Source organism: Centrocercus urophasianus, unplaced genomic scaffold (assembly GCF_019232065.1).
Source record: "Centrocercus urophasianus isolate 14NV4802_14NV808 unplaced genomic scaffold, USGS_Curo_1.0 seq_16, whole genome shotgun sequence".
NCBI classification, from domain to species: domain Eukaryota; kingdom Metazoa; phylum Chordata; class Aves; order Galliformes; family Phasianidae; genus Centrocercus; species Centrocercus urophasianus.
This window is the reverse complement of record NW_024884711.1, coordinates 42,665,998-42,681,770: the sequence shown is the minus strand read 5'-3', so window position 1 is coordinate 42,681,770 and position 15,773 is coordinate 42,665,998. Positions and strand designations below refer to the sequence as shown.

The 15,773-nt window shown below is 37.0% G+C and overlaps 1 protein-coding gene across 1 annotated transcript in view; it reads left to right on the top strand.

Annotated features, from left to right (window-relative positions):
• Positions 1 to 1,564: 1,564 nt before the first annotated feature.
• LOC122159413 (sodium channel protein type 5 subunit alpha-like) overlaps positions 1,565 to 15,773 on the top strand; it is a 42,811-nt gene continuing 28,602 nt past the window's right edge. Inside the window, exons 1-7 of the mRNA XM_042816963.1 lie at positions 1,565 to 1,602; positions 7,989 to 8,294; positions 9,315 to 9,433; positions 10,079 to 10,168; positions 11,260 to 11,388; positions 14,566 to 14,657; positions 15,440 to 15,646. Coding sequence (XP_042672897.1) covers positions 8,022 to 8,294; positions 9,315 to 9,433; positions 10,079 to 10,168; positions 11,260 to 11,388; positions 14,566 to 14,657; positions 15,440 to 15,646 — 910 coding nt within the window. The 5' untranslated portion in view covers positions 1,565 to 1,602; positions 7,989 to 8,021. The remainder of the gene's footprint in view (positions 1,603 to 7,988; positions 8,295 to 9,314; positions 9,434 to 10,078; positions 10,169 to 11,259; positions 11,389 to 14,565; positions 14,658 to 15,439; positions 15,647 to 15,773) is intronic.

The following is a 15,773-nucleotide window of genomic DNA, read 5'->3' as shown; positions in this document are numbered from 1 at the left end:
TTTTCTTTTCTTTTCTTTTCTTTTCTTTTCTTTTCTTTTCTTTTCTTTTCTTTTCTTTTCTTTTCTTCTTAGTGATACTAGCAGATATACTATTACAGAATGGGCTGATTTTGACCACAGCTCACACAGTGCCCTTATGGAATGATGTTTTACCAATACCTACAGTTCTGCTCTTGAGGACATACTAATGCTTTCAGGAAAAATAACTTACAACTTGAACTTCCATCACAGCACACTTAGCATTGCTATTTCTTTAAAACCATCCTCCGTTGTTTCTTTTGCTGATGGCATCTATTGGGCAGCGTTTGATCCCTGTTGCTTTTCAGTTTGCATGCATTAAGGCTGCCTGGCTTTTAAGGACAACGTAGTTTATTCACTATACTTCTTCCAACAAAACCCATGACAGCTTTTAATCACTATATGAAAGATTTAGGCTCTATCTGCTGAAGAGTAAAATAATTTTTGGACACTAATGAATGCCGCTGATGTAGCTGAAAGAGAAATAATTGTAATTAGCAATAAGACTCATCAGAAATGTATGCCTGTTACTATTACTAGTAGATTTGGTACATAAATTTCATTTCAAAAATATAATTAATTTCAGTATACAAAATTGTGGTTTTTATTTTGCTCAGACAAAGCTTGTATGTTGTGATGAAATAACAGCATAATGTAATATTAAATGTATTTTGAGCTTGGATTTTATACATGTAAAATATGAACTATATTTTATAAGAGCATGTAGCGACAGGATGAGGGGAAATGGCTTTAAACTAGAAGAGGGTAGGTTTAGACTAGATATTAGGAAGAAATTCTTTCCGTAAGGGTGGTGGTGAGACATTGAACAGATTGCCCAGAGAGTTTGTGGATGCTTCAGGAAGCATTCAAGGCCAGGCTCAATGGGGCTGTGAGCAACCTGGTCTAGAGGGAAGTGTGCCTGCCTATAGCAGGAGGTTGGTACTAGATGATCTTAAAGGTGCCTTCCAATCCAAACCATTCTATGCTTCTGTGATTCTATACTCACTTTGAGATTTTATCTTTACTAATACATAATGGATACACATCATAGCCTGAGAGCAATAAAAAGTAGATGTTTAGGAATGAAAACCAGCAGTGCGTTAAGTGTCATTTCAGGTTGTGGATGCCCCATCCCTGCAGGCATTCAAGGCCAGGCTGGATGTGGCTCTGGGCAGCCTGGTCTGGTGGTTGGCAACACTGCACATAGCAGGGGGTTGGAACTGGATGAGCATTGTGGTCCTTTTCAACCCAGACCATTCTATGATTCTATCTTTTAATGAAGCGCAAAATTTGTCCGAATATTCAGCACGTGCTGGGAAGTTGGGCTGTTTAAAAGTTCAGAATGAAATACAAAGCATAACAACATTTTCCTTTTGAACAGAAACGTTGCAGGTTTTTAGTAAGTGCAAATAAAACAATCGAGTAATATCTATGTAATCATTCTTCAAAAGAATCACCCTCTAGCTTTTGCTTTTTTTTGCAATGCTCCCCATGAGATTACAAGACCTCAGAACAACAACAAAGCTCCTCCCTCTGTCCCTCCCCCAGGCATCCCACTACAAAAACTTTCTGGGTGGGAGCTAGGTAAGTGGGTAGGATGGTCTTCAGAGCAGAGTGGTGGTTGTGGGAAAATGAAAACTTTCTCTTAGAAGATAAGAGCTTGTTGAGATTAACTTAAAGAAATCAGTCTGGAGGCTTTTTCTTTCTAAGGGGGCACTGTAAGTGTTTTGTTTCTGCTACATATTTGGTGTACTGTGCAAAATTTCCATTGCTAAATTTGTAAATTTAAATCCGTGTGTGTTTGTTCAAAGTATTGTGGGGTTCTCAGTGTATGTATGTGTGTATGTACATATATTTATAAGAGCATGTCTGATTTTAAGTCTTAGATATGGTTTTGTTTTTAGCTACAGGTAGAAAAAAAATCTGTAATGTAGAACTGCTGTCTTGCAGCAAACATACTGCTATTCTTTTAACATTTATCACATTTTACTAAACACTAATGAAATTCTCATTCCTTTCAAGCTGCTTTTTGTCTTGCTTTGCTACACTGGCTGATGCACAGTAGTGTTCAAATTGCTTTGATGCTATCTAATCTGAGCTCTAATTACCTTGAGATAGTGCAATTTCTTTTTCTGCACAAATCTGAAATGTTGTTGTGTGATTTTATTCAAGGCATTCAAGTAATGCAAAACCTGACCCAATATCTGTTTCTGATTTTGGAAGTGATGAGCAGATTTGATTACATTATATCGAAACTGTGAATATCTTTTATGCCTGTTTCAAAACAAACAAGGAAACAAACAGCTGTTCACTCAAAATAACATAAAGTTTGTGTAGGGGAAATCGGATTGCAGAGCACGAGGAGCAAAGTGTTAAGTGGGGGAAATGACCACGTATTTTAGAAACAGATATTAGTCCAGTAAAATGTGTTCTGTTTCCCAGCTTGTTTTTGGAAAAGGATAAAATAAATCTGCTAAACCTTGTGATAATAATCAAAGTATTGGTGTTTAGACAGAAAAAAATAGTAATCTGAGAGCAGATGTGTTTTGTTTAGCTGGAACTGAGTAGATGATAGTAGCTTTTTGCAAGGATTTTACAGCACAGAAAAGAGAGTTCTTAGCCTATCTCATAGTGCTGTAATGAGCTGCTCTCTCATTTCCTCATTTTCCTTGCAGTTCCTTGTTTCAAAAGCATTTGAGTTAGGTATGAAATAGTATTTTGATTCCTTCTAAATCTTCTTTGCTTTTTGTGGAGTATTAGTAGTTATTTTTAATAACGGGCATTCATTGCAGTACATATGTCTAGTGCATCAACATGTAAAATTGATGATGGATTTGAAGGTATTTGTAACATTCAGCATTTCTAGATCAGTGTTTGCTGTGTATGGTGAACTGATGGAATGCAACATTTGAAATGTGAAATTCTAAAGTAGCTGTCTCCATTTGATCATTGCAGTATCTCTCCAGCTGTGATTAACTGTGCTTAATAGACATCCACTGTCTGTTAATGGGAGTTGAGATGCCTTGATCACAGGCAGGATCTCCATGAAGGTGTCTTTATCTATAAGCAATATCCAACCTAACATCTTTGGGTTTCTGAACATCAGGCCTATGTGTTTATATGCATTTTTATTTTTATACTGTTAAGGTACTAAAAAGGCTGCTGATTTTGTTGGCCTAAAAAGTGGGCCTTTTAGTTACGTCAACAAAAACTGTGCTGCACACACTTCAGTGTGGTTAAGTACACCTTTATGAGTTACTTGGAAATACTTTGTTCTGGGTGTTTTGTTATTATCATTATCTGAACTATGTGTAGGAATTAAAATTTGATTTTGCACATTGTCACTGAAAAATGATTTATTGAAAAATGCACAGATGTGCCCAAATAAGCTTTTGAAAATACTGCTGATGAGCACTGAAAAAGGTACAGAATCATAAGATGACAGAACTACAGGGGCTGGAAGGGACCTCTAGAGACCACTGAGTTCAACCCTACTGCTAAGCAGTTCCCTACAGCAGGGCACACAGGTAGGCTTACAGGCAGGTACTGAATATCTGCGGAGAAGGAGACTCCACAACTCAGCACAGGCTGTTCAGTGCTCTGACAGTAAGGAAGTTCTTCCTTGTGTTAGTATGGAACTTTCTGTGTTTCAGTTTCTGCCCATTGCCTCTTGTTCTACTGTTGCTGGGCTATGAAAAGAGACTGCCCCCATTGACTTGAGCCCCTCACACAAGGTATGAACGTTCATGACATCCCCACTCAGCCTTATCTTCTCTAGGTTGAACAGACCCAGGTCTCTCAGCCTTTTCTTGTGAGGGTAATGCTCCAAGCCCCTCATCATCTTTATCACCCTCTGCTGGACTATTGGAATCTTTCTATGAGAGCCCTGTCTTTTTTGAACAGGAGAACCCAGAACTGAGTACGTTACTGCAGACATGGTCTCACCAGGGCAGAGTAGAGGGAGGAGAATCCCTCCCTCAAGTTGCTGACCACACTCTTTTTAATGCACCCTAGAATCCCACTGACCTTCTTGACCACAGGGGCACACTGCTGGCTTATGGCCAACCAGTTACCCACCAGAACACCCAGGACCTTCTTTGCAGAGCTCCTTCCTAGCAGGTCAGCCCCTATCATGAACTGGTGCATACAGTTACTCCTCCCCAGGTGCAAGGCTCTACAGTTGCTCTTGTTAAACCTCATCAGGTTCCTCTCTGCTCAATTTTCCGGTCTGTCCAGGTAGAATTGGGCTCTGCAGGAGCATGGGTTTTAGTAGTTGCAGCCTTTTGATGATTGGTCTCATTGTAAGTATTGCTACACGTTATGCTCTTTTATTTACTCATTTTAAGGTACTTGCCCTATGTTAAACACGGAGTTATTTGATTTTGTGCAAACAAAATCCTATCAGAGTGAGACATTTTTATTCTTTATTTTTCTGTGAATGAATCTACTAAATGTATGTTAAAACCGATTTAGAAGATAATACAATTTGTCCTTTATTCTTTCATGTCCAGATGCTAAGAGAAAATATTCAGTGGGCTATTACAAGTGAAGGAGCAGATAGAAATAATTTGCCAATCAGAATTTAATATTATACATGCTGGAAATAAGTTGAAATCCAAATGAGAGCAATTTTCTATTTATATTCCTACTAGTTTTTCCACTATACTTCGAAAGCTCCTTCCATCAAAAACACCCTTCATGGAATTTGAGTATGTGTCTCATTCTGAAACTCTAAATCTATTAGTTCTTATCTGCAGTGATTAGTCATTACCCCCGTGAGCACTTGTGAATTCTGTCTGGATTAATGGTCTCATTTGCCATTCTAGAAAATATTGTCCCGAAAGGTAAGTTTCTGTCTCAGGTTTTTCTTTTTTGTTTTAATAAATAATTAGAGTACAGTAGCACACATATGTTTGCTTTCTTTGATTACTTTTTCATCTGTTCCTAATACTTTGCAATATATTTCATCAGTATATCTGGAATTCCTTGGGTTTTTCTTTTGGCATAAAAAGACTCTGTTAAGTTTCATAGTCATCAAAGTCAGCATTAAGCTACTTAGGCTTACCTAAAACCATGATTAGTTTATTTACAATCAATTCAGTTCCTTCTCTCAAGATGAGAAAAATAAGTACTTTTGAAGTTAATTAGGAAAAAAAATGTGAATTCAATTAAATGTTTTTGAGTTCCTGACCCTTAGGCTATTATCCTTCAGTAACTGAAGTGCATTTATAACTGTTACTTGTGGACCAATCTCTTTTGGGCCAGAGATACCAAAATGTAACATAGGATTTGCAATTCTGGGGTTAGTTTCAATGGAAATTTCATAAATACTTTGCACTGAAAATCAATAGACTTCATTCTAGCATTGTATTTACCTTTAGCAGCGTGTTCTGGTTAATGTGTGGTTAGGATTTCTCCCCACTGATTTGAGTTTACACTCTCTGGTCTATTCTCTGAGGTTCTAGAAGGAATCCCATCCACCATTGCTTTGTAATTACTTCTGGGAGCACATTTTCTGTTGCCTCCCTCTCAGAATTGTGAGAGACTTTAATGTCCAATGCAAAGGCTGGCATTATTTCTGAGGGCAACACAAATGCTTGGCAGATGATGGAAGGGCAGCATTTCTGTTGTTCCATGTGAATACAGTGCTAATATAGGTCTCACATTGTCCATTAATGTTTGTCCACTTGTTTATCTGCTTACAACTTGTAGTTCTTCTGCTGAAGAAGATGTGTGGTTTTTTTATTTCCTCTTGATCACTGCTTTTGGCAGGTCCAGCCTTCAGTTCCCAAAGCTGTAGTGTTAAATCCAGCTTCATATTAGCTGAAAAATTTTCCTTTGCTTCACTTATGACAGTCAGTGCAGTTATCTAAAAGGTCAGTTGCTCTGTTATCCTTGAAATCTCTTGGAAGATAAAATTAATTTTCTTAGAATTATTACAAATTGAAGAAAAGAACATATTGATTTTTCTCTTTGTTTGTTGATTGAAATGGGCCTGTGGTTTTGCACAGTAACAGTTGTTTGATTATACACTTTCAGTTTGTTACAATGGTACATTTTGATCTCGGAATTGCGGTGCCTGGTCAGATCTCATCTTGCTTTTAAAGTCCCGGAGGAGGAAAAAAATCTGAAAACCAAAATGAAATTATTACACAGTCGTTCATGTTGCACAGTATGCCAGCCATTGGCATATTCTTTTCAAATAAATACACCTGTGCATTGAAAGGAGCAGGCTCTAGTTACAAGAGCATACAGATTCCCTGTCATGGGCCACAGCTGAGCTCACGAAAGTAAGATAGTGCAGCTGGACTTCAGGCAGTGAGAATGCAGAGTGCTTTAAAGCTCTGTTGCTGACCAAAGGTGTGTAATAGGGGGGCGTAGTTGGTTCTGTTGTGAGTCTGAAAGGGTAAGTCATCCTTTAATGATTCTCAATCTTCTTCACCTTTTGTGGATGAGAACTGCAGTCGTGTAAATTGCTGGCAACCGTAAGAAATAACAGTGAATTTGGAACTCTGTTAAACCCCAGAATAAAAGCAGGGTTTCTGAGTATGTGAGAAGATGAAGTTACTTCTTCATGTACACCTTTTGCTAGGCTGTTATGAGAGGCTGAATTGTGTTTTCAATCACACCTACAGCCTGTCAGCATGAATAAACAAGTCAGTGATTTGAATCAAAATCACGGTAGTTCAAAGCAATCCAATGTTTTTCTTCTAGGATGTGGGGAAAAAAAGTAGTTACCAAGCAAATAAACATAAACAAGACCTCCAGATACTACTGCACACCCCCAAAACATTGAGACAGCTGTGAAGCTCTTGGAAAGTAGTATTTTATGATTATCTTTAGGTTGTTTAAGTTCTGTGTAGCAGTCTGTATGGAGTTTCATTAGTGTTGATCAGTGGTCACGTCATCTCCTAGCGAGCCTTGTTCTGAAGAAATGCAGATCCCTGGCATGCAGAGCAGGGCAGCTTTCCAGCATAGAGGCTATCCCAGTTCCATCACTGATGCTACTGTAATTATTATTATTTTGATAACTCTATCTAATGTACCTGACTGTATCAAATGACTCTTAATTACTAAGTGTGGTGTGAGAGTATGCAAGACTCACTGTCAGCAAAGTGTTAGTGAAAAACAATATCAAGCAGCATTGTGCATTTCGTGGTGTGATGCATTCTGCCTTTTGTACACTTTTGATGGGTCCTTTTGACCTATTTACCTTTTGAAGGTAAATGAGTAATTCCAGGAGAAAGCTCAGCAGAAATCTGGAGGCATGTTTGCAACTTGGTTGTTTTACAGACTCTTCATCTTCTTTTTGAGCTTGAAGGTTTTTAAAAGTTTGTTGTACAGGTTGGTTATTTTTTTTTTAATGCTGATGAATAGACAGTGCAAGTGTTCTCTCACCATAAATTGTAAAGCCTGAGCTACAGCAGAATCAGAGGAGATTCTGAGCTCAAGACCTTTAAGGTTAAACCTATTTCTTGTTGGGTTTTTACTATGAGCTGTGAATATCTCCTAGGACATACTCAGACCTCAACTGTACAAAGCTCCACTGTGATAAAGTCAGTGTTGGCCTTGGTTTGAGCAGGGCATGGATCTGATGAGCCTCTTCCAATTAATATTTTGTGTACCTACGGGATCAGGAGGGGTGGTAGATATGCAACTACTGTTAGCAAGAAGTGCAGAAATTAAAGTGTGAGGTTGCTAATACTGTGAGTTGTTTCAGAGATACAATTCAGCAGTTGTCAAAGTTCTGATAGAGATGTGATTTTGACACATCCTAGATGAAAAAGAGGAAGGAATGGGTTTTGTTTTACATTACCCTTTTTTCTAATTGAATGTGTTTCTAATTCCTTCTTTATTTTCACGCAGGATTTCACAGAAGGAAAAAATAATGTATCTATTTCGTTTTAGTTATTGTTTTTGTTTTTTCTTTTCCTATTAATTTCTACTTATCAAGAGCTTTCTCTTTTAAGCTATTTCTAGCACTGAAAACAAACAGAAGGAAAATGGATCCCTTGTTTTGGCCACTGGAAACTATCAGCTTTCAACGGTTCACTCCCGAGTCCTTGGCAGCAATTGAGAAAAAAATTGCTGAGAAAAAAGAGAAGCAAGCCAAACTTAAGCAGGAAACTACTGACCAAGAAGTTGAAGAGGATAAAGTGACTCCTCAGCTTGATCTGAAAACCTGTAAAAAACTGCCGTCTCTCTATGGTGACGTTCCTGTGGAGCTTATTGGGGAACCCCTGGAAGATTTGGATCCATACTACAGTGATCACAGGGTTAAAATTAATAAATAAATAAATAAACTTTTGTTTTTTTCTTTAATTTAATCTGCCATACTCCTAAGAGATAATGAAGGTTGTATTCAGAAGTTGCTGCTTTTGGATTGCAGACAGATCTGTAGATAGATTTTGTTTTAGAACATTACTGGTATTAGCCATGCTAACCTATGTCCCATACTGTGTAATACTACAAGGTATTTTTAAGGCCCAGTCAGTAATCAGAATTGATTATGAGAACAGAATACACTGGATAGATTTGGATCAAAAATAGGTTCTGAGATAACTGATGCTTTGTTACTCAGAAGAGTTTCTATGAAGTATGTGAGGCTGAACTCAGTGCCTGTCAAACAGTGGGTAACCTTGACTTATTGCAAATGCTTTTGCATAATTGCAAATACACAAACTAGGTGAGGCATATTTGAAATGTTTCCAGTACTCTGTATAGCAAAAAGATTAATTTGCTTTAGGCAACATCAATTTTCTGTTACTTTGTAATGTCTCGTTAGCTTTCTTAATTGTACAGTATTGAGATTGCGTATACTCCATGCCACTGCAAAATGTTTTTCTTTGTTGCCTACAGCAGTATGTGAATTAGATGCTGTAGGATTCTCTTCCAAATTAAATGTCTGTTGTATGATTCCTTATTATTATACCTGAAGAGCAGAATGTTCCACTCAGTCTGATGTCGCTGTCTGTAAAATAGACCAGCAACTCACTGGAATGTGGTCATTTAATCAGAGAACATGAAGCAGGCTTTGTAATTATTGATGAAAAGGGCCTTGCAGAGACTTTTTTTCTCAAAGCAAACAGAATGATTGATGGAAAGAAAATAAGTCTGATTGCTCCAAAGGCATCTACATCAATGTTAGTTAGCTGTTTTTGATTAGACAGTTCTTACTTCATCTGCCTATAGTACTGAGCTGCAACGGACCTTATGGTAACTAGGAGGTAATGTACACGGCTGCTTGATCATTTTATTTCTTTAAAATATTTCATGATTTTTCTTTTTTTTTATAGACTTTCATGGTGATCAATAAAAGACGGACTATTTTCCGGTTTACTGCCACACCTGCCCTGTGTATACTTGGTCCTTTTAATCCAATCAGAAAAGCAGCAATTAAAATTCTGATCCATTCATATCCTTTGCTTGAGTTCTGTCGTTTTAATTTTAGAATGTATGGTGCACATTTATGTGGTTTTCTTCATATTAATCAAATTGTGGCTTTCATGCTGAGAGCAAAACTATTTACAAGATGCAATATTTACAAATACTGCATTTTAGTGCTAAAAAAACTCTTATTTGAAGAGTTAGATTTGAAGATGCTGTTATGAAACAACATTTAGAAGCTAGAACTCTTTGTGAATCTCCAGTATAGTGACAAGTTTAAAATTTTAGTTAAAAACAAACCAGGGACTTCCTCATAATTAAAACATGAAGAATGGCAATTACAGCAATGCTTTGCTGAAAGAGTCCAGTGTTTCCCTAAAAAGGATATTTTGGGCTCAAGTTTATACAGCTCTGAGCACAACTTCTCCTGTATTTGGAAAAAGGTATGGTTTGAAGGAAGTTAAAATATAAAGGCTTGCAGGTGCAGAGCTGCAGGCTGAGTCGTTTCTGTTCGTTCTGCCAGATATTTGTTTTCCTTTAGACTTGTTCATTTGTGGGAATAGATCCCTCAGTGTGGCTGACTTTCTGTGCATAGTCATGCCATTGCTAAAAGCAACTTTCCTGAACTTCACTGTTTTATAATACAGCGCTTTTTCCTTAGCTTATTATTCACATTATTTGTTGGCTTCATTACACTGACTGTGATACTCAACTGTGCCTCCATGGCTGTAGATAAGCTTGCATCAGAGTTCAATGGAAGTGAGTAAGTATCTCAGTTGCCTTTTCTTCACTCTAAAGAAACTAACACACGAGACTGAAGAAGAGTAAATAATGTGGTGTGCTAATTCTGGTGTTCAAAAACCCTCAGACAGGCTGCTGAGGAAGATTTGAGATTACTGTTTTATAGTTGGTCTTTGTGGAGCTTCAGCCTTTTTTCTTAGAGGCATACGCATGTGCACTTCATATTGGCTACTTCTGCCATCTTGTGTAATGTAGAAGGTTGGCCCATCTTTCCTTTGGAGGCTTCAGCCTTTTAGAGAAGTTGTACAGCTTTAAGTTCTTTAAGTTCTATATCCCATATATATCTATATATCCTATAGGATAGGATGAGATAGAACTGGATAAAATAGACAAGCTGAGTGTTGTCAGTCTCTCCTCACAGGACCTGCTTTCTAGCTCTTTTACCATGTTTGTTGCCCTCCTTTGGGAGTTTCCGAGATGCCCCCTGTTCAGCTGCTCACAGTAGGAAGCCATCTATTTAGACTGTCATCTTACCTTTGGCAATTGTGCCCTTTATCCACTTTAACTTGAATGACTATTCCAGAATTAAAACTTGAAAATGTGCCTGTGGCATCAGAGGTTCCATATTTTTAATTGCTCATATTTTGGGGTAAGGACCGTGATAATGATTGCTTAGTTTATATAGACCTTATTTTGGGTACAGAATTTTTGCTAGAATACATTTATGAAACATGCAATCTTTCCAAGGTTTGCAGAAAAAAATGCCTTTTGTTGCTACAGTTCTGCCAAAATGTAAAGCCATGGTATTTTCTGCCCTGCTTTAGAACGTATATATGGACTTTCATTATTTTTCATAAGAGCATATGAGCTACTCTTCCTGTGGAAATAGTATGGTATACTTAGATGAACATTTGTAATCACAGATCTACATGGAAATTGCTCTGAAACTCAGGGATACATCTTTTTATACTCATGAAAGTAATCTATCCTGTTGGTTCTGCTTTTGATTCCATCCTGTAGTTAAATCACAGAAAAGGTAGAATGTCCCTGAATGCATTTCAATCTCATTCATGTTTTTATTTCTGTATCTTTAATACATGTTTTCCTTCTCAGACACCTCTTCACTGCCATATACACTGGTGAAATACTGATAAAAGTATTAGCAAGAGGATTGGTTTGGAATGAATTTACCTTTCTTCGAGATCCATGGAATGTTCTGGATTTTGCTGTTCTTGTGGTGACGTAAGTAAAGCTCAATTTTTCTGTCACACTCAAGGGGACAAATGTACACATGATATGCTATTTTATGTTCCAAAGTTCTTTGTAGTAGTTGACATTCTATGGCTTAAAAATTGCTCTGTTTCAGTCACCCCCTGTGTATCTGCTGCCCAGTGAGAGAAAAATGGGAGACTTTAGTAGTCTTTAAAACAAGACCTAAATGTAAAAACTCATTTTTTTGAGCTCCCTTTAATTTGCTTTGTGTCTCAATGCATTATCACATTTAATAGACCTATTTTCTCAACTTAGTGCATTCTTATCTTTCTTTTAAGAGTTCTCTGCATAGACAGCCAAAACCAAGCATGCCTTATGTTGTCTAATTTGTTCTTCTCTGGATCAGATGAAGCTCATTTGAGAAGGATTCAAAAGACATTACAAGGTGTTGAATGACATGCTGATAAGTAACAGATGATATCTAAGTAATGTAAAGCATTGCTCAAGGAAAAACAGACCTCACTTTACATATGCAGCTAGGAGCTCTGAAATAGATTTCGTTAGTTGGGAAGAACATTTGGAGTTTAAATAAATGATCTGGTGAAAACACTACTTCATGTGCACTTATGGCCAGAGAATAAAATAGAATATGAAGATATTGAGGATGAGATACAACAAAGTGGAATGCAAAGTTATTTACATACAGAAATCTTTATATTTTTTCAGGATTGTACGTAGTTTTGCACCTGCAGCCTTCAAAAGGCAACAAAAAAGATACAGAGAAGGATGAGTAAATGTACGTCTTGTGTTCCATGTAAGGAGAATCTAGGTAGTGTAGAACTCATGAAAAAGAAAAAAAAAACCACACAGTGGGAACATGGTGGAAATCTCTAGGACAGAACCAGAAAGAGAATAAATACTTTTTATAAAACCACAGATGAGGTAAAGGCACCAACTGGTTTTCAGATGGCAGAATGAAAATGAAGGGTTTAGCTTCTCACAGCAAGCGTAGGTGCATTACCATAGGAGGTATTGGATTTCTTGTGTTTGGAATGTTTCTGGATAGAATGCTGGAGGAGATCACATTTAGGTTTTATTTAACACAGAAGTAGGTTGTCATCTTCAGGAAATCCCTGAGCTACAAATTTTCTGGAAGAAGGAAATCTTGGCCTCGATTCAAAACTCTTCTGTAAGCCTTTGTCATGGGCCATTCTTAAATATGGGATAAGTGGCCAGATGGATCTCTGCTGTGATCTTACTTAAGCTCATAGTAAAAGCAGTTAGCTATGTGGACAAGAAATGAGGAAGAAAAGAAGTCAGAATTTGCATCTCAGATGCAGAACATTTATCTTGAAAGCAAGATAGTCTGGTAGCAGTGAACAGATACCTCAAAGCCAAGTCTGAGCTTTCAAAATTTTCCCTGCCATTTAGCCTTGCTGAATATGCTCCGGTTGTTTGTTTGTTTTTAATTTATTAGAGAATGTTGATTGAAAGGGACTTTTAGAAATCATGTGGTTCAAAAGTGGAGTTGATTTAAGTTGAGTTGTTTGGGATCTTGTTGCTCGAGTACTGAGTTTCTCTGAGGGTGGAGATTCAGTAAATCTCCCCAAGCAACCCATCCCAACTGCATTTTGATTTATTTCACCCATTTACCTAATTGGAATGTCTTGTGTAGTAACTTAACTCTGCCATCTCTCATTATTTCTTGGTAAGCTTCCAGGAACTGGACAACTCCAAATTCAGCTGAATTTTGTCTTTTTCCTTCATCTTTCCTACACATCCTTTTAGAATACCTTAGTCAAGACTTCCCTGTTGAGATAAGGGGATATTCTGCTGCACTTGCTTTACTGTGCAGAGCGGAGCACGTGATTCTTGTGCTTTGAAGAAAATACCCTTAAAGATCAAACCTTCTGTTCTAGGGGTTACTTTTCCCTATGAGACAATTTCTCCTGAGTTCCTGCCAAGCAAATCTCTGAACAAACTGGGTCTGTTGTCTCAAAGTCCAGGAATTCATCCTCCTGTTTATCTTGCTTACTGGTCCCAGGGTCTTGAAACTTACAGAATCTAATGGGCTCTGTAACAAAGACAGCTTACAATTGCCATATGCATGACTAGTTTTCCCTCAAGAGTAACAAGTTATGTACTCAGATGTCATCACGTACAATCTACAAACCTCTAAGGATTTTAGACTGAAGACATGTACACAATCAGTAGCTATCAAGTAGTCCACCAGCTGTATGCATAATTACGTTTTGCAGTCTTGCTTTGCTACACATACTCCTGATTCATTTGCATTCAAGCAGTTATAAGCACTTTTCTACATATTATCTATAGTATATGGAAATTAACAGTACAGTTATTACTTTAGGTACTTTAATCTTACAGGCCAGGCAAAGCTGTGGTGTTCTGATCTGTTACTGTTAAAAGTCATGCTTTGAGTGAGTAGTTGCCTAAATCATCCCCAGAGGTCCTTTCCAACCGGTGTTTCTCAGATACTGTTATTGAGACTTCATGTTTTAAGGAATTCTGTTACCAGTATGGTCTCATTTAAAAAAGGGTCACAATATCCATTCTCAAATGAAGGACGTCTTACAAAGTATGAGCTAGCCAGATAAAGTGTTGCATAGAATATGAAGCTCTTACAGTCCTCATTTTCTATCATTTCCAAATTGCTGAAAAAATTAAATGGAAAATGGTTTCTATATTCAAGTTTTTAATTGACTGGCAAAAGTTACAAGCAGTACAGAATTAACATATTTTAAAGCTAATTTTGCTCAATTCCCTTTCTATAAACTATATATAATGTAGTTTTATGAGATAGTTGCAATATCTGTGTTCAGTTTAATAGGTTGTTTCAGCATATACTTACTTTAGCCTTCTGAGTCAGTCATTTTGAAACGATGTGATTATGTAATTGAAGGTTTTATATTTATTGACATTTTTGGGGGATAAACATTTAAAGACTTCAGCATCCAAATCCATAGGAAGAAAATCCTGTTGTGTTTCTTTTGAGTGGCACTGTTCAAAAGGCTCAATATTTTATAATTATTCCTAAAAATGAATTTAGATTCCAAACTTCAGGCTTCTATTTCAGGATATATTTGCCTTCTTCTTGTCTTTATTGTATTAATTACTGTATTCTCTGTGTTCATACTCTCTGCAAAGATGGATCTTTGTCATTCAGTTACATGATGTTTAATTTTATAGGTATGTTAGTATCTGTACAACATCAGGCAATATTTCAGCTCTTCGGACATTCAGAGTACTGAGGACTTTGAAGGCTATTTCAGTAATACCAGGTAAGGAACAACATGTATGACTAATCACCTCCTTACTTCAACAGAGATTAATTCCTCACCTTTTCATAGGATCATAGAATAACCAGGGCTGAAAAAGACCTCTAAAATCATCCAGTCCAACTGCCCGTCTGTCACCCTCAGTACAACATCTAAACATTTCTTGAACAGCTCCAGGGTTGTGTTGTCTGGTCACTTTGTGTCAGTTAACGTGGTCCCAAGGTGTGACTGTTTTGCAGTATGTAGTAACATTCAGCAGTATGCTAACAGAATGTTTTATCATCCCTACTCAAAACGATTTTGCCCCAGGCAGATTTTACTATTTCTCCTCTTTCTATACCATCATTAATGCTCACTGTTATTTACTTATGTCTTTTCTGAACAGTGCTCCCTATCCAATTTCTTCTCTTAACATAGTAATTGCTATAATAGCATATTCCTGGTTTATGTTACACTTCATTAGCTTATGCTGCTGTAATTATTTTACAAGAATGTTGGCTTCACAATATTTAAGAATGTTATTTCATAAGAGGTTGTTTAGCCAGCATCTTAAGCTAGATGACACCTTAAGCTTTAATATTCAAGCTAGCAAAATCAGTTTTAATAATGATCAGGAAATTTAAGTAAAAAAATACATTGCTCATCATATTTAACTTAACACTCTGAAGCTGCAAGATCATTTACACTGATTTGTTTTTAATATACTCAAAACTGTTGTATGCTATCATACAGCAATGTTGCATTCTTCTTCTCATGATGCGTATCATTGAATCTTGTTTTTCTAGGTCTGAAAGTCATCGTGAATTCACTTATCGAATCTGTTAAGAAACTTACTGATGTGTTGATCTTGACTGTTTTTTGCTTGAGCATATTTGCTCTAATAGGCCTGCAGCTTTTTATGGGCAATTTAAAAAACAAATGTGTCCTCACAAATACTACATACAATGACATATTTTGTAAGGATGCCAAGATATATAACGCAAGTGAAACAGGTAAATTTTATTATTGTCTCCTTTTATGTCATCTGTGTATCTTCCTACATGTGAAGGAAGTTTCAAAAAGTTGTTTTTAACACAAATGATACAAAACAGTTGTGTTTCCTATGAGAAGCTCTTTGCA